General features: G+C 68.5%; 3 protein-coding genes across 3 annotated transcripts; 1 reads left to right on the forward strand and 2 right to left on the reverse strand.

Moving 5' to 3' along the window:
• Positions 1-476: 476 nt before the first annotated feature.
• On the reverse strand, positions 477-3,462 carry CIMAP1A (ciliary microtubule associated protein 1A). Its single transcript, XM_079789442.1, has 6 exons — positions 2,408-3,462; positions 2,033-2,233; positions 1,626-1,727; positions 1,400-1,521; positions 703-843; positions 477-572 (listed from the first exon to the last, which is right to left on the reverse strand). Exons 1-6 carry the CDS (start codon positions 2,514-2,516, stop codon positions 483-485), a joined length of 765 nt encoding a protein of 254 aa, XP_079645568.1. The 5' UTR covers positions 2,517-3,462; the 3' UTR covers positions 477-482.
• Positions 3,463-4,085: 623 nt separating this feature from the next.
• On the reverse strand, positions 4,086-5,282 carry SCGB1C1 (secretoglobin family 1C member 1). The gene is made up of 3 exons (XM_079788929.1): positions 5,193-5,282; positions 4,516-4,715; positions 4,086-4,235 (listed from the first exon to the last, which is right to left on the reverse strand). Exons 1-3 carry the CDS (start codon positions 5,245-5,247, stop codon positions 4,218-4,220), a joined length of 273 nt encoding a protein of 90 aa, XP_079645055.1. The 5' UTR covers positions 5,248-5,282; the 3' UTR covers positions 4,086-4,217.
• A 5,676-nt stretch (positions 5,283-10,958) lies between these two features.
• MS4A10 (membrane spanning 4-domains A10) lies at positions 10,959-17,289 on the forward strand. Its single transcript, XM_079789353.1, has 6 exons — positions 10,959-11,025; positions 11,290-11,506; positions 12,443-12,562; positions 13,478-13,534; positions 14,532-14,663; positions 16,695-17,289. The coding sequence occupies exons 2-6, from the start codon at positions 11,309-11,311 to the stop codon at positions 16,803-16,805; spliced, it is 618 nt and encodes a 205-aa protein (XP_079645479.1). The 5' UTR covers positions 10,959-11,025; positions 11,290-11,308; the 3' UTR covers positions 16,806-17,289.
• The last annotated feature ends 3,188 nt before the right edge of the window (positions 17,290-20,477 follow it).

Genomic DNA, 20,477 nt, shown 5'->3' on the forward strand with positions numbered 1-20,477 from the left:
GAGGGTCGGATGGGCCAGCTGCCCAGCGGCTGCAGGGGCTGTGCCCCGACAACGTGGTGCTGTTGCTGAGGGGAGCCAGGTGGGGTGGGGTGTCCAGGCAGGCGTGTGCCGTGTGGCCTGGCCCAGAAGTCACCTAGCAGCAGTTCGGGGCGGTCACTGCAGATTTGAGGGGCGGAACAGGCCCCTCCCCAGGTGGGGAGAGCCCATGGGGAAGGGAGAGCACGTGGGAGAGGCGAGGTGTGCCCATGGGGTCAGGGCAGCCGCGCCCCCAGCCCTCCTGTCTGCCCAGACCCCAGGCTGGCAAAGCCTGCCCTACCCCAAGACAAGTCCATGGCAAATGGAACCATGATTTATTGTATATGTGGGCACACAATTAGCAAATGGGGATGCATAGAAAAATGTCATAATTGTCCAAACAAGCGTGCTTCGGCCCGCAGCCAGGCGGGGTGGGTGGGTTCTCCCAGGTCCCTGCCCCTCCCGGGCTAGTCCACCTGCAGGATCAGGGGGGTCATGTAGTCGGAATGTTTGATGCCGAAGGTGACGATGGGGGCGCAGGGCTTGGTCACTGTCACCTGGCGGAGGAGAAGCTGTGAGGGGCCGGCACCCCTGCCCCCACCCCACAGGCCCATCTCCCGCCCCGGCCAGTCTGGGCCGGGTCTCCCGGGCCCCACCCTCTTCCCTGCACCCCTCGGCCTCCCAGACCTTCTCGGGGCTGTGGGCTCCTGGTCCTGGCTTGAGCGTCTTGTCCCCCGGGGGCTCCACTCGGGCCGCAATGGTGTACTGCGGAGCCTTGAGCTTGGTCACCTGCACGTCGGTCTGGTGGTAGGCCGCAGGACCTGGGGTCTGGGAGGCGAGAGGCTCAGACAGGCGTGGCTGCCAGGGCAGCGACCCGGGGGGCCAGGGCCAGGGCCGGGGGGGGGGGGGGCTTCCGGCCCCGAGTCACTGTGCACGTGGGTCAGGGCCCTCCTGTCTCCACAGCGTTCCCGTGGCGGTGAAACCCCAGTGCTGTGGGTCCCCCCGCACCCCCCCCCTGATTTCAGCCTCATGGTGGCAGTGACCCCAGTGTGTGGCAGCCCCAGCTCATCCCTGAGTGAGCGCCTGAGGCCGCTTCCCGCTGGGACCCGTCCTGGGGCCTGGGCCTGGCGGCGGGCTGGAAGCAGGGTCCTCGGAGCGGCTCCCCATAAGCCCCTCCAGAACCCGCCCCCAGTGCCTCACCGCTCAGTGTCCTCCCCGCCTCCTGCCAGCCGCCCGCCCCACAGGGCCCCGGGGACCCCTCACTGCTCAGCCCTCCTCTGCCCTCGAAGGTGGCCCAGGCATGTGGCTGACACCCAGGGGGTGGAGATGAGGCGCCTCAGGAGGGGGGGTCGGGGGGGTCAGACGGCCCCCGGGCGCCCCTTGCCTTATGCAGGTCGTCGCTGAAGCCGCCCAGCTTGCTGCGGCCCTTGATGGAGTAGGAGGGCTGGGAGGCCTTGCCGACCGTGTGGGGCCCCATCACCATGGGCAGCATGTAGGCGGCAGGGCCTGGGCGGGGGGGGGGGGGGGGCACAGTGCTGAGTCTCCGCTGGCTCCGCCCTGGACTGCCCACCGCCCTCCCCACCCGGGTCCCCACCCGCTCGGCCGCGGACCTGGGGTGCTGTCCACGCGGAAGGTCTTGGTCCGGGCAGAAATGGAGTGGCTGGGCGCCGAGTCGAACACATACTTGGTAGATTTCTCTGGAAAGTAGTCACCTGCGGGAGGACAGGAGCAGGGGGTGCTGGGAGGGCCAGGATGACCCCCGACATTGTAGGCGCCGGGCCCTCGGGCCCCCACACGGATGGTGACTGAGGTGACCCAAGTGCAAAGGGAGCTTGGGGTGGGGCAGGGGCCCAGGAGGCCGTCAGCGCTGGGCCAGGCGGTCAGGGCTCCCCGGGGTCAGCAGCTCCGAGGAGAAGGCGCCCAGGCTGCCAGGACGGGGTGCTCCCTCCCGCCCCCGCTCCGCTCCGGCTCCGGGGCAGTGGCTGCTGCAGGGCCGGGCTGGGCCACTGTCACTCACCGGGGCCAGGGGTCATCGTGGTCTTGGTGTGGTAGCGCCCTAGGATGGAGAAGGCGGGGCCGAGGTCCTTGCCAGTCCTCAGTACCTTGGGGTTCACGCTGTAGCGAGGCCCCGGGGAGCAGTTCTCGGTCAGGAGCAGGGGGGCCCCGCGGAAGCTGTAGGCGGGTGCACGCAGCTTGGTGGGCGTGTGCTTCACGAAGCCTGTGGGCGGGGACGCTGAGTGCCCGGAGCCGGCCCCTTCCCCACCCTACCGACCCAGAGGGGTTGATGCTGGGTGTCGGGGGGGGGGGGGGAGCCCCAGGCCCTTCCCCATCCCTCCCCAGGCCCACCCACACCTGGCTGGCCCTCCCACCCCTTCCAGGCCCCGGCACCTGCCTGTGGTGGGTGGAATCAGGTACTTGGGGCCGGGGCTGCTGTAGAGGGCCATGATGGGCCCCCGGGGCCGATGGGGCCGCCAGGTTCCCACCCATACTTCTTCCGTCATGGCCGGCTCTGTCAGGAGGAGGGTGAGCACAGGTTGGGGGGCCCCGCCCTGTGCCTGCCTGTGCCCCCACGGTGGGCGGGCTGCCGGCCCCCCACTCCTCAGCAGGGGGGAGCTGGGCCCATGCCTCCTCGGGCAGTGGACGCTCCTGGGGTTTGCTGTGCCCCCCCAGGCCCAGGGCGGCAGCGGCAGCTCGGGACACGCCCAGGCTGGCTGTCCCTTCTGGGCCCCCGGCCGCCCGCCCTGCTCCAGGGGGTCTGGCCAGCCTCCTCCCGCTCAGGGGTGCGGGGCGTGCGGCCGGGGTGGAGGTGGGGGCTCCTCGCTGAGGCTGGGCTGTGGGGAGCGCGGGGCCCCTGGGAGGCCCTGACCTGGTCCAGGTGCGGCGCTCCGAGAACCTACGGGCCGCGCCTCCTCAGAGGCGGTCCCGCTGCATCGCGCTCCGCGTCAGGGAGGTCCCGACAGAGGGACATGGAGAGGAAGGCTGCCACCTCCCACCGGGGGCTTTGAGAGTCGGGGGGCCCGGCCCCCGAGCTCTAGAATGTGGCTCTGTGGGATGGTGCGTTCTGATGGCCGGCTCTGTGATGCAGACAATGGCTTCTGTTAGAAGAACCCCGCCCGGCCAGGAGCACCCCTGCTGAGCGCCCCAGCGGAGCCACTGAGCGGGGCGCAGGCAGGAGGGGCGGGGTCCCCGGTGAGGGTGGCTGTGCTCATCGGGTGCACAAGGGCTGGGGGGAGCTCTGTGCCGGCGCCCTGCTGGCCAGCGGCCCCTCGGGGTCCTCACCCCCGGGGCCTGCCTTCACCCTCAGCTTCCTCCTGGGGCTGCGGCGGGGTGTCTTCCAGGCCCCTCCCTGGGCGACTTCGGGGACTGATTGCTCTCAGCCCCGGGACCCGGGCCTGCGCTCACCGTGTGCTTATCGGCTCAGAACGAGCGACCCCAGCTGGCCCCCCAGCCCGGCCCCCTCCCCCCACCGCCCGCCGGCCCCCCAGCCTGGCCCCCTCCCCCCCCGCCGGCCCCCCAGCCCGGCCACCGCCGCCCGCCGGCCCCTGAGCCCGGCCACCTCCCCCCTGCCGCCCGCCGGCCCCCCAGCCCGGCCACCTCCCCCCTGCCGCCCACTGGCCCCCCATCCCGGCCCCCTCCCCCCCCCCCGCCGGCCCCCCAGCCCGGCCACCTCCCCCCGCCGCCCGCCGGCCCCCCAGCCCGGCCACCACCCCCCGCCGCCCGCCGGCCCCCCAGCCCGGCCACCTCCCCTTGCCACCCGCCGGCCCGGCTCCGAGCCCCTGTTCCCGCCCACCGCGGCTGCACGCCTTCTCCTGCCCGTGGCCTCCCTGCCTTCTATCTTGCTCGGTTCTCGGCCTCCACGGGCCTCAGACTAGATTCCCCCAGTTTGGGCGTCCGCCGTCTGTGTGGGGCACTTACAGGTGCATGCTTCATGCGTGCAACCCATGTATGGGCACCTGCGTGTATGCGCGCGCGCGCATGTGTGTGTGTACGTGTGTGCGCGCGTGTGTGTGTGTGCGCGTGTGTGCGTGTGAACCTGAGTGTGGGCAGAGACAGGAGCCGAGCCTGGGCTGCAGGAGGTTTATTGATTGAACGGGGCGGATAAAATCACTCTGGGGAAGTGGCCGTGGGTGGCGTGGCCACGGCGGCTCGTGTAGCTGGTCCTGTGGCTGCTCGTGGCCACGTCGGGTCCCGAGGCGCCGTCCTCAGCCCAGCACAACCACCTGCAAGGCAGACACGGGTGGGTGCCCTCCGGTGACCAATCACGGGAGAGCCGCTGGGAAAACGGGCGAGGCCACCCTGTGGGGGCGGTGGGCTCGGGCACACTGCAGCTGGGGCCCTGCTGCCCGCTGGGGAAGTGGGGTGTGTGTGGGGGGTGTGGGGGGTGTGTGTGTGGGGGGGGCTGGGGGCTGCCCCCGGGCAGTGAGCCTGGGCGTCGCCCTGATGCTGAGGCAGGTGGGGGGTGGGCTGCAGGCCTGGGGAGGAGGGCGCCCGGCCCAGTACCAGCAGCTTGATCAGCTCCGCCTTGTGCGCGGGCTGCAGGCCGTCTATGCAGGACTTGAGCTCGGCCAGCGCCTCCCTGCAGTCCGCGTTGACCTCGTACTTGCTCAGGGGCCCCGAGTAGAGCTCCTCCGGGTCCCCCACCAGCAGCGTTTGCAGGAAGTCCATGAAGAACTCGTTGTCATCCTCCCCTGCGGCCAGCCCTGCACGGGGGGGGGGGGGGGGGGGGGGACAGTGCCGGCCCTCACCTCCGGGCTCCCGCCCGCCTGCCCCAGGCGTCCCCCACAATGACGCTGCCTCACCTGCCCCCCGGTCTTCCTCCACAACATCCCCGATCCACCCGCCTGCGGACACCGCCCATCACCCTAACCTCAGCTTTCCTCACTCCAGGCTTCTGGGTCCGGGGGGAGGAGGGGGATTGAGCCCCAGACACGGGAACCCCCCTCCGTGCGAGCTTGGCCGGCCTGGGGCTGGGAGGGGAGGGCCAGGCTGGGCTGGGGTGGGTATGGAGTTGGCAGGGGCCCGGGTGGTTGCCCACGTCTGTTCTGTGATGGAGGAGGGTTGGGGTCCTGGGAAGGTGGGCGCCGTCCACGGTGAGGGCCCAGCGCCTGGGTTTCTAGCTTCCTAGCCCCCCCCCCCCCCCCCCCCGGAACGTGCCGAGGCCCCGGCAGCGGACTCACCGCAGGCGCAGAGCAGGGTGGCGGCCGCCAGCAGGAGGGTGCTGCTCCCCTTCATGGCGACGGCACAGGTGCCTCCGGAGTGGCCTGGCAGGCTTTATGTCTCCGGGCGGGGCACCGGCGGGGCGGGCCGACCTGCCCATCAGGGCCCGGCCAGTGAGAAAGGGAGTGTCCTCCCCCCTCAGCGGGTCCTGAGCAGCACGGACTGGGTGCTGTGCCAGGGCTGGTTGGCAAACGGTTTGGGGCGAGGGGATGGGCGAGGGGGCGAGGGGAGCCTGGTCAGTGAGGCGGGCCGGGGGCCGGGTGCTGGGCCTCTGGCTGTGGGGGGCTTGGGTGGGATCCGGGTCTTTCTTTGGGGTGGGAGTCCCCTCCACTCGCCGAGCCTGGGCCTCAGGCCGGCGGTCTCCCTGCGGCAGGCGTGGCAGCAGGGGCGGCTCTGGGTGTGGGGCCCCGGACAGGCCCCAGCGGGCCTGAGCGGGCACCAGTGTCCGGGGGTGGGAGGGGGCCTGAGGGGACCTGGGTGAGGAGCAGGCCACCCTGAGGCCTTCCCGGCAGGAAGGAGGGGCCCCAGGGGAGACACACCTTCCTCTGTGGCCCCGCCGGCCTGGGGAGGCCTAGGATATGGGGGAGGCCGTCACAGCCCCCAGCCCCCAGCCCCCAGCCCCCAGCCCCCAGCCAGATGCGCGGGAGCGGCCAGGACTGGTCTCAGGAGCCCTGCTGCCCCCTGGTGGCTGGTGGTGTCAGCGGGCCGGCGCGCCCCGGGGCGAACGGCGTGGGAGTCAGAGGGCCCAGCTTTGCATCCTGCACCTGGGTTTGAGCGGGTGGCTAAGAAAAGGAAGCGAGAGGACCTGCCGGGCTCCCCGTTTCTTCCCGAGAGACGGCAACGGGGAGCCTGGTTTTGGGAAGGGAACGTGGCACAACTGCCTTAGCTCTCGCACCGAGACCCAAGCGGGGCCTGTGGCGTCCCCGTCCCCCACCCCCACCCCGCGCGGCCTGTCGCCGTGGGGTTGCCTTTCGGAAAATCACCTGCCGAGTGACCTGCCCATCACTCCCACCCCCACCCCCACCCCCATTTTCACCATCGGCCAGAGCTGAGCACCGCCGAGCTGGGCCCACTTGGGTGCGTGTTTGAAATTGTCCAAAGAGGTCTTTTCCAAGGCCCTTCCCCTGCTCCGGGATCTCACCCGCCCTTCGCCGCCTGCCGCTCTGTGAACGGGTTGAATTGCCAGCATTGGACTTGCCAAAGGCAACCTGCTAGGACAGTGATCAGCAAACGGCGGCTCGCGAGCCACATGCGGCTCTTTGGCCCCTTGAGTGTGGCTCTTCCACAAAATACCACGGCCTGGGCGAGTCTATTTTGAAGAAGTGGCGTTAGAAGAAGTTTAAGTTTAAAAAATGTGGCTCTCATCTAACCAGTGGTTAAGGACAACAGGGGGGTGGGGGCATCTGTGGGGAGGGGTGTGGGATGGGAATGGGGGGATGAGGACAAATATGTGATACCTTAATCAATAAAGAAATTAAAAAATGTGGCTCTCAAAAGAAATTTCAATCGCTGTGCTGTTGATATTTGGCTCTGTTGACTAATGAGTTTGCCGACCACTGGGCTAGGATTTTCACCCGCCTGCGTTTGGGGAGCAGAAACGTGGGCAGCTCCCACCGCTGGGTTCGAAGCAGGAGGTGCGGCCGGAGGGCAAAGAGCCAAAGTCTAAGGTTATAAAGAGACGCCGAGCCTCCGCGGCTCCGTGGGCCCAGGTGGAGCCCCACGCAGAGCGGCAGGGAGCGCGGAGTGGCAGCCGGGCGGTGAGTGGCGTCCCGGGCGGTGAGGGGTGTCCCGGGGGGTGAGGGGCGTCCTGGGGGGTGAGGGGCGTCCCGGGGGGTGAGTGGCAGCCGGGGGGTGAGTGGCGTCCCGGGGGGTGAGTGGCAGCCGGGGGGTGAGGGGCGTCCCGGGCGGTGAGGGGTGTCCCGGGGGGTGAGTGGCGTCCTGGGGGGTGAGGGGCGTCCCGGGCGGTGAGGGGTGTCCCAGGGGGTGAGTGGCGTCCCGGGCGGTGAGTGGCCCCGCAGCGGGAAGGGGGGGGCCTTGGCCAGCTTTCTAGAAGCCGAGCCTGCGACAAGGACTTTGTGCCTGGGTGAGAGGGAGCGCTCTCGAGAGAAACAGGCCGGGCGGTGACATGAGCCGGGCCAGGTGTGGTCCCAGCGCCCCGCGCTCCAGGCGGGTCCCTCCCCTCGAGGTGGGGGCTGCTCCGAAGCACAGACTCGCGCCCACCGCCCACCGTGAAGCCAGGAGGCGGGGTTCCGTGGGCCAAGGTGCAGGGCTTGGGAGGGTATGACTGACACTCCCCAGAGGGGGCAGCTGTGAGCCCTTAGCACCAGCAGTCACAGCAGCGGGAATGGGTGTCCACCCCAGAAGAGGACCGGGAAGCCGGGGTGGGGGGCGGGACCGGAGGGGCAGGGACAGCACGTACCCACGCGGATTCCCGCCCCAGAGCCCTGCCCCGCTGGCAGCCAGTCCTTGCAGCTGGTGGGGGTGGGGTGGGGAGGGGAGGGCCTCAGCCATTCCATTCCAGTCCCACACTCCACACACAGACAGGTTTGAGGGAGCAGAGCCCCAGAGAGGGGCCGGGACTTGCCCAGCATTCGGATCATCCGGGCCTCTCGCGCCCGAGGGGAGGCCTTGTTTCCCGCAGGGCCCCGCGTCTGCAGGTGAACCCCTCTTTACCCAGCACCCCGTCCTGAAGCTCCGGGGAGGCTGGCTTTGGCGCACTCACAGCTAGTCTCTAACCAGCATCTCCTGAACCCCAACCCCCTGAGGGGGTCCCTCTGTCACACGGTGTGACTTGGTGCCTCTCAACTCCTGCCTCTCTCTGCTTGACCTGCACGCACACGCGTGCACACACGGGCATTCTCACGCAGGCGTGGGCACCGTCTCCCTGTCCTCCAGGCCTCCGCGGCCTCTGGCTAGGTCACGGCTCCTCTGCCAGGCTTTCTCGGGGTGCCCCCATGCCCCTCCCCCGTGGTCACCCCTCCGGAGGATGACAACCCGACAAAGACCGTGGCGCCTGGCTGGCAGGACTCCAGGCCTGAGGCAGGCGGTGGCGGCACTGGCTAAGGGTTACTGAGCATCGGCGCTGTGCCCGGCCCTGCCAGGCGGCAGACACGATCCCAGTCAGTCCTCACAGCCGCTGCCCCCACCCAGCGCCGCACCAGCGCTCCCCAGGGGACAGTGAGGAGACTGCGATGCTGAGATGTCATCGCCCAGGAGCCAGGCTCCACGGGGCAGAGCCAGGGTCTGGCCCGGCCTGCCCAGCCCAGTGCTCACGACCGAGTCCACTCCGTGGGCCCTGGCTGGCTTCCTCGGTGGCTCCCGGTGGTGCCCGGTGGGCTGGGCCTGTGGGTCCTGAGCTGGCTGAAGGGACCGGCGAGGGTCGAGGCTAAAGGTTTCCCCCACGGAGCCCCAGGGCCCCACCGCAGGCATCAGCCTTCTCGGGACTCGGAGTTCGCGGCTCCTCCACAGCCAGCAGACTTTCCCCTCTGCTTATCTAGGTCCTGCCCTTGTCACGCGCCCCCCCCCCCCCCCCCCTGCTCCCGGGTGCACCAGCTCCCTGGAGCAGCTCGCTCTCCCTGAGGGAATCACGCAGACTTGGAAGTGACCCTAGAGGTCACAGTCCAGTCCCTGCCCGCTCCGTGACAGGCACAGAGAAAACGAAAAGGGCTCCAACTCCGGCCCCAATGAAAACCCACAACCAGACGTCTGTAAGTTCCGGCCCCAAGGGATCTCCACAGATCACCGAGCGGAGAGTCACTGGACAGTGAGGAAACGGGCCCGTGGCTACGGGAGTCTGGACAATCCCCCCATTGACACAGGGCTCCGCTGCGGGACTCTCAGGGCCTTTAATATGCTAACGAGGGGGAAGAGGATAGCCAGGGTTTCCCAAACTTATTTGACCATGGAACCCTTTGGCAGCTGATCTGTCAGGGCCAGTGTTCCGTGGAACATACTTTGAGAAAGGTTACTGGGGCTTCTTGGCTCTAACTCCCTGGTGGATATTTGAACCATTCCTGCTGCCACAACGCCGGGACGCCAATGGCAGGTGGAGGCACACCCCAGTGCCCGGGCACACTCTGTGCCACCGAGACCCCTCTGCCCAGAAGTCTTCCTCCTCTCTACGCCCCGGTCGCATCCAGGCGAGGGCCGGCTCTGTCCCCCGCAGGGCCCTGACGTCTGGGTGTAGCCGTGGTAACGGATGCAGGTCTCCGCCACCAGCTCCCTCCCTGGGTCCCAGCCGTGTCCGAGGGCCCAGAGAGCCGGGGCTTGAGAGGGGACACATTGCCAAGCACCGCGGTCAGGCACCGGGCCCAGCGGAGAGCCGGTGCTCGCCGGCCCTCAGGCCCCCGGCTTTGGCTCTCGGCCGCGGTCCCCTCCTTCCCAGCCTGTTCAGGGTTTGGTCCTCCAGGCGGCCATCCTTCCCGCCCACGGGCACCTCCACGGCAGGAGCGCGGCCAAGCTGGCTGTTCACACAGGACCGCCGCCCACGGTGGGGACTGGAACCCCGGGGAATGTGCCGCTCCTTTCCCTTTATCGGCGAGATAAGGCAGCCGCTCCCTTCAGCGTCTCCTCCTCAGTCCGCCCCGTGAGAATCAGCTCCGCCCGGAGCCCCACAGCCAGCCCGCTCCTTCCCCCGCCTCACCCACTCCACTCTCCGGGGAGAGTCCAGCTTCTTACCCGCTCACCGGGCAGCCCCACGTTCTGATGCGCACCCGCCCTCACCCACTCCACTCTCCGGGGAGAGTCCAGCTTCTTACCCAGTCACCGGGCACCCCACGTTCTGATGCGCACCCGCCCTCACCCACTCCACTCTCCCGGGAGAGTCCAGCTTCTTACCCAGTCACCGGGCACCCTCATGTTCTGATGCGCACCCGCCCTCACCCACTCCACTCTCCGGGGAGAGTCCAGCTTCTTACCCAGTCACCGGGCACCCCCACGTTCTGATGCACACCCGCCCTCACCCACTCCACTCTCCGGGGAGAGTCCAGCTTCTTACCCAGTCACCAGGCAGCCCCACGTTCTGATGCACACCTGTCATCAACATACAACACAGCCCTGGCCAGTGTGGCTCAGTGGATAGAGCGTCGGCCTTCGGACCGAAGGGTCCCGGGTTCGATTCCGGTCAAGGGCAAGTACCTCGGTTGCAGGCTCCTCCCCGGCCAGGGCCCTGGTCGGGGCTCATGCAGGAGGCAACCAATCGATGTGTTTCTCTCACATCGGTGTCTCTCTCTGTCTTTCCCTCTCTCTCCCACTCTCTCTAAAAATCAATGGAAAAATATCCTCGGGTGAGGATTAACAAAAAATAAACAAACAAAAAACATACCACGTAATGACCAGGCCCCCCAGCAAGTGTGGCTTCGAGCCTCCTGCGGAGTCCCCCACCCTTTCTCGTGCCGCTGAAATGCCCAGAACATCCATGTTCACTCATCGCGGCAACAGTACATGAAGGATTTAAGCCCACAAGCTCTGGAGCTGGTCTGCCAGGCTTTAAGTCCCAGCCTAGTCGTTTACTCGCTGTGTGACCTCAGGCAAGTGGCTTAACCTCTCTGAGCATCATCTGCAAAAGGGGAGCAGGGACCAGGACAACATCCGATAATGAATGTAAAACGCTGATCACACTGCCGGCAGCAGAGAAGGCACATTTTTAAACGTTGGCTTATTGTCTGGGTTAAACATTGACTCCCCAGCTCAGTGTCGGCTCACAGCAGGTCCTTCTGTCCGGGCTCTTCCCCAATCCAGGAGGCACAAGGATTCGACCCCCACCGCCCTCCTTCGCCTGATCGGGCCCAGCAGGTAGGGACGATTTACAGAGTCCCCCACGCCTGCCGCGGCTCTTGCCAAACGGCACTCGGGCAGACGGGTGAGGCCTGTCTTTGGGTGGAGGGGGGTCTGTCTGCCCCAGAAGTAGCTGTGTCCCTGCAAACCCCGCCCCCAGGGGCCAGGTTATTCCAGGCCAAAGCAAGTCCAGGGGCTGCTGGGCGGGGCAGCCACCGTTCTGGAGGGCAGAGGTGACAGGCACAGACGGGCCCTGACTCGGCCTGTCTCCCTGGCCGGCAGCCGGATCCTCGCCGGAGTCATGGCAGCAGAAGCCCGCCGAGCGGCCGCAGCTGTTTCCAGATCTGGAGCTGGGGGTTTGGAGCCGTGGCCGGCCCTCGGCCCAGCCCAGCCCGGCCAGACAAGCCCACCCCCGAAGGCGACCCAGCCCGGCCTCCTGCCTCCAGACTGGCACCAGGAGAGGCCCCGGGAGAGGAGCATCCTTCTCAAGGCGCTGGGCGTGAGTGTCCGTTTCCTGGGCCCTGGGGGTGGGGCGGAGGAGGGGGGGTACACGGGGAGGGAGCTGGGGAGCCCCGAGGGTGGAGGAAGGCCCTTCCCGGCCGGCGGTGGCGGCGTAACAGACATCCTACAATTGGAGACGCCGCGGGGTGGCGAGAGGCTGTCACACCCACCGGCCCTGGCTCGGGGCTCTCAGGAAGCCCCCAGCAGGAGGTTTCCTCTCTTCCCTTCTCTCCCCACCCCCCACCGAGCCCAGGCGGGAGGGCACCGGCGTGGCCACAGGTGGGAGGACAGCTACTTGATCCCCACCTGTGCCGAGCTGGCACGGCCATGGCATACTCAGCCCCACGCTGGGCGCCATATGTGCCGCGCCAGCTCAGCCAGGTTCGGTGAGCCTGAGAGAGGGGCGGTGAAGGATGGAGAAAAGACAGACAAGAGAAGAACGCTGGGTCTGGGTGGGACGCTGTCCTCTCTGATGGAGAGCGAGCGACAGCGCCACGGCCTGCCAGCCGTGTCTTTATTTTATAGCCAGATGCCACGAGGCAAAGGAAGGGCGTGGGAAAGATGTTTACAGCATTCTCGTGGGTTTTGAATCTACTCAATTACATCCACCTGATCTCTATCAAGCCCACGAGGGCTACAGGTTCGGACCATCAGGTCAAGCTGACAGCTACAGCTGTAGGCTATCATTGTGCTGGGAGGCTCTGCCCTCCAAGCTGGGACTTGCACGTGGCCACGAGAGGACTGTGCCCTCTCATTAGTCCGAGGCTTGAACCTGTCCAAACGCTGTAGCCGCTCCCCACACCCACCCGCCTCCCCAAGGAGTGGGCCTTCCTCGCAGACCCAGGAGCCCTCAGACGGAGGGGAGCCGGCTGGCCCAGGCACCGATGGCCTCTCCAGGGCCCGGCCCCTAACGGTGGCTCCCGTCCCGGCCCAGGCCTCCCACGCTGCCATCGGGGTGCTGCACGCGGTCCTCGGGGGTTACCTGGCCTTTGCAGTCAAGAACCTCCACCTGGTGGCGCTGAAGTCTTGGTACCCGTTCTGGGGGGCTGCCTCCGTGAGTAGGACCCAAGCATGGCGGCTCTGGCATTTGGGACGGGATGCGGGTGGGGCTGAGAGCTCAGAGAGGAAGCATCCACCGGGCCTTCGGGGTCCCTCTCTCTGCTCTGTCCTCGTCACTCCTGAAGTAGCCCTTCCCGGGAGGCTCTCTGCCCTCTGCCCTCTGCCCTCTGCCCTCCGTTAAGTCGCGCCTCCAGCGGAGAAGGGGGTGAGCATGCCCCGGGCGCCCCGCCACCTCCCGCAGGCTCCCAGGCGGCGGCCCTGGAGCCCAAGTCCCTGTCGGGTGGGCCTGCAGGAGCCCGAGGGTGTAAGCTGGCTCCTGCCCTCCCAAGGGCCTGGGGCAGGACGGAGAGAGAGGAGAGCAGCGCACACCGTCCCCGGCTCCAGGGCGTCCCCGTCCAGGGTGGAGTCCTGCGCGGTGTCCCAGCCCCCACTGCCACTTGGGGCCACTGTGCCGCTCGGCCCCGAGCTTCAGAGATGGGACTGTCCCCACGCAGTGCCCGTTCACCCCTGGGCCCCGGGGGGCATGCAGTAGGTGCTCAGCGAACGTTTGAAGTATAATTGCAGAAACACACCAGAGACCGTGAAGGGAGAGCGCACTCCTCCCACCGCACGACCCAGGAAGGGGAGAGGGTCCGTGGGGAGGGGGTGGGGTAGCTGCCCCCACAGGGAAGGTTTGGGGAGCGGAGAGGCGGGAGGCGTGTGGAGGTCTGTGCGGAGGGCGGAGCCGCTGGCTGGACGGGCCTGGGCCGGGCCGTGTGGCCGGCAGGGTGAGCCTTAGTTGGAGAAATGGTGCTCTCTCTACCGCTGGCCGCCACCAGTGCGTTTCCTGGAGAATAGTGAGGAGGGAAGGAATTTGTGGGTTTCAAGGAACCCCAGCTTCTCTTATGACTGTTTCAAATCTGGCCTGCAGTTCCTCATTTCAGGGATCTTGGCGATGGCAGTGGCGGTGGTTTCGAAAGCCTCTCTGGTGAGTGGGGCACTGAGCCGTTCCCTCCATCCCCAGCCTGGGCACCTGGGCAGGGCCCTGTGAGTGAGGGGCCCCCGGGCGGCAGCCAGGATCTGCCAGGAGCAGGCACAAGCCTCCCGCACCGCCTCCCCCCACTGAGGTGCCTGAGCATCTTTCTAGCCCGGGGCAGGGGGGGCGGGGGGGGGGGGGAGTACAGGCACAGAGCTGACACCAGCACAGGCCTGGCCGAGGGACGCGGAGGACGGCAGGACCGGCCCTCCCACGCCTACTCCACGGCCGCAGTCCACCCCAAGCCCGCACAGCCCGCTGGTCCTCTGTGAGCCCTCAGCCCGGCCTGTGGCTGCCCCATCCCCCGGGGTGCGGGGAGCAGAGGGTGGGGTGCAGTTTACCTGACCCAAGCCCCGCCCCTTCCTCCTGGGCTGGGAACCTCAGGACCAAACGCCGCCCCTTCCTATACCTGAGCCAGGGCGCCCCGAGCCCGGAGGCCTCCATTCCGCACAGGAGGTTGGGGTCCCCGTGTTCATTCGCTTCCTGGTGACAGGCGTTTGCTCTCACTTAGAGGCTCTGGGAACATGCTTAGCCCAAGACGGTGATGATCGGCGGGTCTCAGGGACCATGTGGGCCGGGGTGGGGGTGGGAGGGGGGGGATGAGGACCCTCCAGCCCTTCCCTGTGGGGAGGAGGCTGGGTGAGGCCGCTCGCTGGCTGTTGAGTCCCTGATCAGTGAGCAGAGCTGAGGCCAGGCTGGGGGGCTGGGGGGCTGGGCTGTGCGAGGGAGACCCAGCGGAACCTCCTTTACCCCTAAGCCTTTGGGCCTGCAGGCAGCCCCGGCCCAGGCCCGGCCCCGAGAAGCTGGGAGCCAGGGCCTGCGGGGGCGGCTGGCTGAGGAGCCGCGGTGGCTGGGAGTCTGTAGCCCAGAGACGGCGCGTCTTTCCTGCGGCCACAGCGCCCGCACCCGGCCCGGCCCCTCGCCACGCTGTCCTGTGCTTCCGCCGTAGAAGGCGCTGTGCCTGGCTGCCAACCTCCTCAGCCTCCTCTGCGTGCTGGCCGGCCTCTTCGTCATGGCCAAGGACCTCTTCCTGGAGAGTCCGTTTGAGACCCCGATCTGGAGACCGTACCCCAACAGCACGGTGAGTGCCCGGCCCGGGGCCTCAGACTCCCAGGAAGGCGCTGCCTGGGGCGCGGCTGCGAGCACGTTTCTGGCCGCTGGGAGCCGGGGCGCAGGTGCGGGACCTCGGCCACCCCCCATTCAGACGGGGGCCCTGTGAGCTACACGCTCCTCTCAGCCTGAGCTCCCCATCTAAGTGGGGTGCAATGAGGTCATGCCCAAGGCCCCCCGCAGTCCTCCGGGGAGGCCCAGGAGGTTCTCCCGCTCACACACGTTAGGCAAATCCCACCCGGGACCCCAGGCAGCCAGGCATTGGGCGCAGAGCAGGCACCGACCCGCAGCCGGCCCGCCACACAGCACCCCCTCCCCAGGGCACCCTGCTGGCGCCGGCCTGCCCCCTGCTGGCTGGTGACCCTTGCCCTGCACGTGCTGGAGCAGGCACCCAGTGAGGCCTGCCCCCCCCCCCCCCCGCCCGCCCTCAGGTGCACATCCAGCGGCTGGAGCTGGCCCTGCAGGGACGACCCCCTGTCTGCGGAGGTGAGGGCCTCACGAGATGGGGACCGAGGGCTCAGGAGGGGGCATCAGGCCCTTCCGGGGTGAGGGGCATGAGAGCATTCGCTCAGCGGGGCCGCAGAGGCACCCACAGTCCGGAGGGAGAAGGAGGCACGGGGCGGAGGATGCCACCTGGAGGTGAAAGTGCGGGGCCACCCGGAGGGAAAGCCAGGGGCTCCCCGCTCGGGAGGCCGCTCAGGCGGCCGGGAGGCCGCATGGGGAGGCCTGGGGGCAGGACGGCCACGATGCCAGAGGGACCTGCAGCTGGAACAGCGTGGAACAGCGTGTGCGAGGGCCTGGCCACAGTGGGGGAGGGGGGAGGGCTGGGAGAGCTGGAGTGGGTGGGGGGCTTGGCTGTGGGACGGGCACATGGGCTGGAGCACTTTACATAAACGTAACTTCAGCCGAATTCCTCAGCCACCCTTTGAGGCGGGTCCTTGCTCCCCCGTCCTACAGATGAGTAAGCTGAGGCTTAGAGGTCAGGTGGCTCCCCAAGGTCAAGCTGCTGGGGAGGAAATCCAGGCCTCAGCCCCAGGCGTGTGCAGCCCGCAGCCGAGCCCCTTGCACACGTGTGAAGGGCAGAGCGGCCGGCTGGGAGGTGGGACCTACCCTCGCCCCCGCGGCCCTGAGCGGAAGGACATCCTGGGCTCATTTTATGAGAGAAAAAAACGCCCTGTTATCAGCCGAGCTCAGAACATGGTAAACGCGTGTCCTAGATCCCAGTGGTCCTGCAGACGGAACCCCGGCTGTGTCCTGTCCGTGCCACCGTCCCCTGGGTTTTCTCCTAACGCAGACAGGAGGTGGCCGGGCTCTGTGGACACCAAGCAAACGCGTGTCCCCGTCACTGCCGTGCCTGGCGGGAGCCTGCTCCTCAGGGCATCGGCGGGCAGGCATCTGCAGCACGGGCCGCCCGCTTTTCGGGGTGGCCGCAGGGATTAAGGGGGACCGGTCCTACTTAAGGCACTCGCCGCGCCCGGCGCCGTGCTGAGCGCTGCGGACACGCGGACACACGGACACGCACCGGCTCCGGCGGCTGCGGTACCGGCCCGGCCAGGAGCCCGCAGCACCCAGGGACAGCTGCTTCCCGACACGCCTGGCGTCAGCAGTTTGAAGGGGTCTCCCGGGGCTAGAAGCAGGGTGGCCTTCCTTCTGACGCTCTTAGCGTTAGACATGCTCCCAGAATGGCCGCGGGGAGGGACCTTGGGGTGTCCGCCGGCCCGGCCCGCTGGGGAAGCAGACAGACAGGGTGTGACTTGCGTGGAGTGGCCTGCACGCGGGTAGCCGGCCAGGACGAGGGCCCCGTCGGCTGACCCCCGGGGGCCTCTCCCCGCTCCCTTCTCAAGAACGGGGGAAGAGAGAGCCATGCGCCACCTCCACGGAAGTCCCTCTATCTCGCCGGCCTCCGCTTCCCCTTCTTCCCGGGGAACTGCCAACAGCGGGAAGGGGCTCGGTCAGGGCCACTCGCCCGCGTGCGCGTGCTGACAGCGGCTTCCTTGTGCAGAGCGACGACTGGCCCCTGGTGCCGGCCGCGGCGATGGCGCTCCGGGAGCCGCCCCCATCCTATGAGGACGTGACTGGAGGAGGCCCCCGGGAGGGGCCGGAGCGGCAGTGAAGAGGCCTGGGCCCCCCCAGCAGCGGCAGATCCACCGGGTCCCTCCCCCAGGGCGCCCCGCCAGGGGCCAGCGGTGCTGTTTGGAGAACTGGGTGCCTGTCCTGGTGGCCAAGGTGGTTGGTGGCCCCGTCCCCTCGGGCACAGAAGGGCCCCCAACCCCTCCAGCACCCCAGCCTCTGGTTGGTCAGGGCACAGCCAGGCCCTCCCCAGCCGCCCTGCAGCCCCCGGGGCCCACGCCGCACCGCCCACCCGCCCTGACGCCTTCCCCATCGCCGGGTGCGCGGGGCTGGCCCGCGTGGGCTGCGGAGGAGCCAGAGACGGTGCCTGGCAGAACGGGAGGCTGGACTCAACCTGTGCGAGTCCGGCTCTGCGTCCCTGGGTGCCGGGCAACACAGAAACCACGACCGATTCTCCCCTCCACCGTCCACGCGTCCCTCTGCCTCCCTGGGCCTCCGTGCGGGGCAGGCGGGTGACGTGAGCGCAGACCCCCCCCCGCCCCCCCCAGCTCTGAGGCCAGGAGCCGGGCAGGGATGCTGTGGCGTCCTGGCCGCTGGGTCGCTGGGAGACGGCAGCCTCCGCACCCCCCACTGCACAGCTGCGGGTGCTGAGGAGCAGGCGGGGGAGGGACGCCTTTCTCCCGCCCCCCCCCCCACCTCCCAGGGCGGCCTTCGCCATGCCTGTTTGTGGGCCGATAACATGCCTTCGGCGTGTCCTGGCGTCAAGTTTTTCTCCTGTGATATCACGTGAGGGGCACTTTGTATCCCATGAGAGGCTGAGCACGGGACAGTGTGAACAGGAGGCTGAGCACGGGACAGTGTGAACGGGAGGCTGAGCACGGGACAGTGTGAACGGGAGGCTGAGCACGGACAGTGTGAACGGGAGGCTGAGCACGGGACGGTGTGAACGGGAGGCTGAGCACGGGGCGGTGTGAACGGGAGGCTGAGCACGGGACGGTGTGAACGGGAGGCTGAGCACGGACAGTGTGAACGGGAGGCTGAGCACGGGGCGGTGTGAACGGGAGGCTGAGCACGGGACGGTGTGAACGGGAGGCTGAGCACGGGGCAGTGTGAACGGGAGGCTGAGCACGGGACGGTGTGAGCGGGAGGCTGAGCACGGGACGGTGTGAGCGGGAGGCTGAGCACGGGACGGTGTGAGCGGGAGGCTGAGCACGGGACGGTGTGAACGGATGGAAATAAAGCGGAGTGGACGCCCCACCTCCGTGCCTCGCCTGGTCCTCTCTGCCTCCCGCCTCGCGGTGCTGCAGCCGCAGGCTTCCTCGCGGGGCCTGGGCCCCGGACTCCTGCCCCTGAGCCACCCCGGCCCCCCTGCCGGCCCTCGGCATGGGCAGAGCCGCCACGTTTGCGAGGAGGAAACGGAGGCTCAGGATGTCCGCTGACTTGGTCGGAGGTGGGCGTCGGCGTCAGTGCAGGGGCTCCCAGCCCGGAGGAGACCCCCTTCCTGCCGCAGAGTCAGCGGGGCCGCGGGGCCGAGGGCGGGAGGGGCCGGCGGTCTGAGCAGGAGGCCCAGCGGAGTGCGTGTGAGACCCCTGGCGACCTCACCCGGGGTGGCCCGGGGGGGGGGTGCTCTACAGAGACTTGGGGACCTGCTCCCGCCCTAGGCCCTTGGGGGAGAGGTTAAGTCTGCAAATGGGGTGCAGAGCCGTTCTGAGCGGGAGGGGAAGGCCTCCTTCACCCCCGTGCTCACCAGGCAGGAGGGGAGGCCCGAGGGCGGGCGCAGGTGGGGCGGGGGAGGGGGCCCAGCGCCTGGGGGGGCGGGAGGGAAGGAGAAACGCCCGCCCAGCAGGTTCAGAGGGAGGAAGGAGGAGAGCGTCTCCAGAAATGCAGCCTCCGCCACGGAGCCCCGTCCCGCTCAGAGGCCCAGGCCTGGGGCCGACCAGACCGCCCCTCCCAGCGGCTCTGCAGGCGGCTCCCTCCCCTCAGCTCCTTCCTCTCCGAGTCCAGAGGGTCCCTCCCGGGACCAGGGCCTGGCACCACCCGGGAACTGTTAGAGACTCGCCCAGGCCCACGCACAGCCTGCACTTGGGTGCCCGGGCGACGTGTCCCTCCGCGGTCCGGGCGGGGACGGCCCGGGGCCTGCGAGTCCCGGTGGTGCTTCTGGGATTCGGTCCACACGCTCTGCAGAGCCCCCAGGCCCTGCTGCCCTGACCCGCGGCCACACTGGGAGGACACGGCTGCCCCCGGGGGCACGTCCTTCCCCGACAGCAAAGGGCAGCACGAGGGTCACGGGAGGCCGGCCGCCCCCGGGGCTCTGGGACCGGAACCCGCCTCCCTGTGCAGTTCTCCCTGCGGGATCCACCCCGAGGGTCAGGGTCGCAGCCAAACGTGCATTTCCTGGGGGAGTTCCTCAGCCACCGCCTCCGCCTCCAGCTACAGCCGAGGCCGGGCCACCCGGCTGGGGGTGGGGAGCTGTAGGCACAGGGACAGGAGAGGGTGCATTCCGGAATGCAGCCCCCACACCTGCCTCTGCTCCCCAAACCCGGGCAGCCCGTCTGCCCGTCACTCCTCGGGGCTGGGCCGTGGGCGAGGGCTGCCATCGGAGCGTGTGCAGCGTTTCGCTGAGAACACAGACAGCAGACGGAGCCGTTGCTGGGTCAGCCCCTCTGCACGAGGCGCTCCGATGGCCGAAACGCCCGCCTGGTGCCTCCCGTTCAGTCGGGCGGCTTCACCCTGACGTGGGCCGAGCGCCCCACGGAGCCGGGAGGGTGGGCAGGAGCTCCCGTGGAGGCCGAGTCCTGGGCTCAGGGTCCCCTCTCCGCCTGACAAGCTCCTTCGTCCCTAAAAAACGGGGGGGCAGGACCCCCTTCCTCACGGGCTGCGTGATCGTGAAAGGACTCCCGCAGACGCCCTCCGTGCTGCCAGCCGCTCAGGCAGAAGCTCCGCATCTCAGCTTCCAGGGAACCGGGGCCACTTGCCTGTGGACTCGACGCACACGCAGGTCCCTTTAGGGCCGTGGTCGGCACACCGCGGCTCGCAAGCCACATGCGGCTCTTTGGCCCCTTGAGTGTGGCTCTTCCACAAAATACCACGGCCTGGGCGAGTCTATGTTGAAGAAGTGGCGTTAGAAGAAGTTTAAGTTTAAAAAATCTGGCTCTAAAGAGAAATGTCAATCATTGTCCTGTTGATGTTTGGCTCCGTGGACCAATGAGTTTGCCGACCGCTGCTCTAGGGGAAACGGCCTGCCTGCGCCCCCAGCCCCTTCGCCGGAGCAGCCGTGGGCGTGAGCTCGGCAGGAAGGGCCCTGCCGGGCCGGTGTGGGGACGGCGGCTGCTCGGCCTGCAGCTGGGGAGCTGAGGGTCCCGAGGCCCCACGCGGAGAACCGAGAAAGAACGCGTTGAATCAGAGGCAACCTCATCTCAGCGCTCAGTGGGAGGTGGGGCCAGCCCCCGATGGAGGCGGAGGGAACAGGGGCCCTGCCCCAGGGCAGCAGAGGCTACCCCGGACCCGCGGCCTCCTCACGGCTCCGGCTCACAGAGGCAGGTCTCCAGGGGCTGCCATGGAGAGGAAGGATGGTGCCCACCCTGCCCCTGGAGGGGCCCCGGCTGTGAAGGGCCAGGTGCCAGGGGCAGGGCAGGGCGGGGCGGAGCGGCCGGAGAGGAAGGGAGAGGGCGTGACTCGCCGCACAACTGCCACCTTAGGAACTGAAAGCTGTGTG

This window comes from Cnephaeus nilssonii, assembly GCF_951640355.1.
Source record: "Cnephaeus nilssonii genome assembly, chromosome: 13".
Classification (NCBI taxonomy): Eukaryota; Metazoa; Chordata; class Mammalia; order Chiroptera; family Vespertilionidae; genus Cnephaeus; species Cnephaeus nilssonii.

Bases quoted from the DNA above. Each gene is read 5' to 3' on its own strand.
- MS4A10 (XM_079789353.1), top strand. From the start codon at position 11,309: ATGGCAGCAGAAGCCCGCCGAGCGGCCGCAGCTGTTTCCAGATCTGGA. The intron at 11,507-12,442 runs GTGAGTGTCCGT...GTCCCGGCCCAG, and splicing joins TCCTTCTCAAGGCGCTGGGC to GCCTCCCACGCTGCCATCGG. The intron at 14,664-16,694 runs GTGAGTGCCCGG...TTCCTTGTGCAG, and splicing joins GACCGTACCCCAACAGCACG to AGCGACGACTGGCCCCTGGT.
- SCGB1C1 (XM_079788929.1), bottom strand. From the start codon at position 5,247: ATGAAGGGGAGCAGCACCCTCCTGCTGGCGGCCGCCACCCTGCTCTGC. The intron at 4,716-5,192 runs GTGAGTCCGCTG...CCCCCCGTGCAG, and splicing joins CACCCTGCTCTGCGCCTGCG to GGCTGGCCGCAGGGGAGGAT.
- CIMAP1A (XM_079789442.1), bottom strand. From the start codon at position 2,516: ATGACGGAAGAAGTATGGGTGGGAACCTGGCGGCCCCATCGGCCCCGG. The intron at 2,234-2,407 runs GCAGGTGCCGGG...CCCCGCCCACAG, and splicing joins CCTGATTCCACCCACCACAG to GCTTCGTGAAGCACACGCCC. The intron at 573-702 runs GTCTGGGAGGCC...CTCCTCCGCCAG, and splicing joins GAGCCCACAGCCCCGAGAAG to GTGACAGTGACCAAGCCCTG.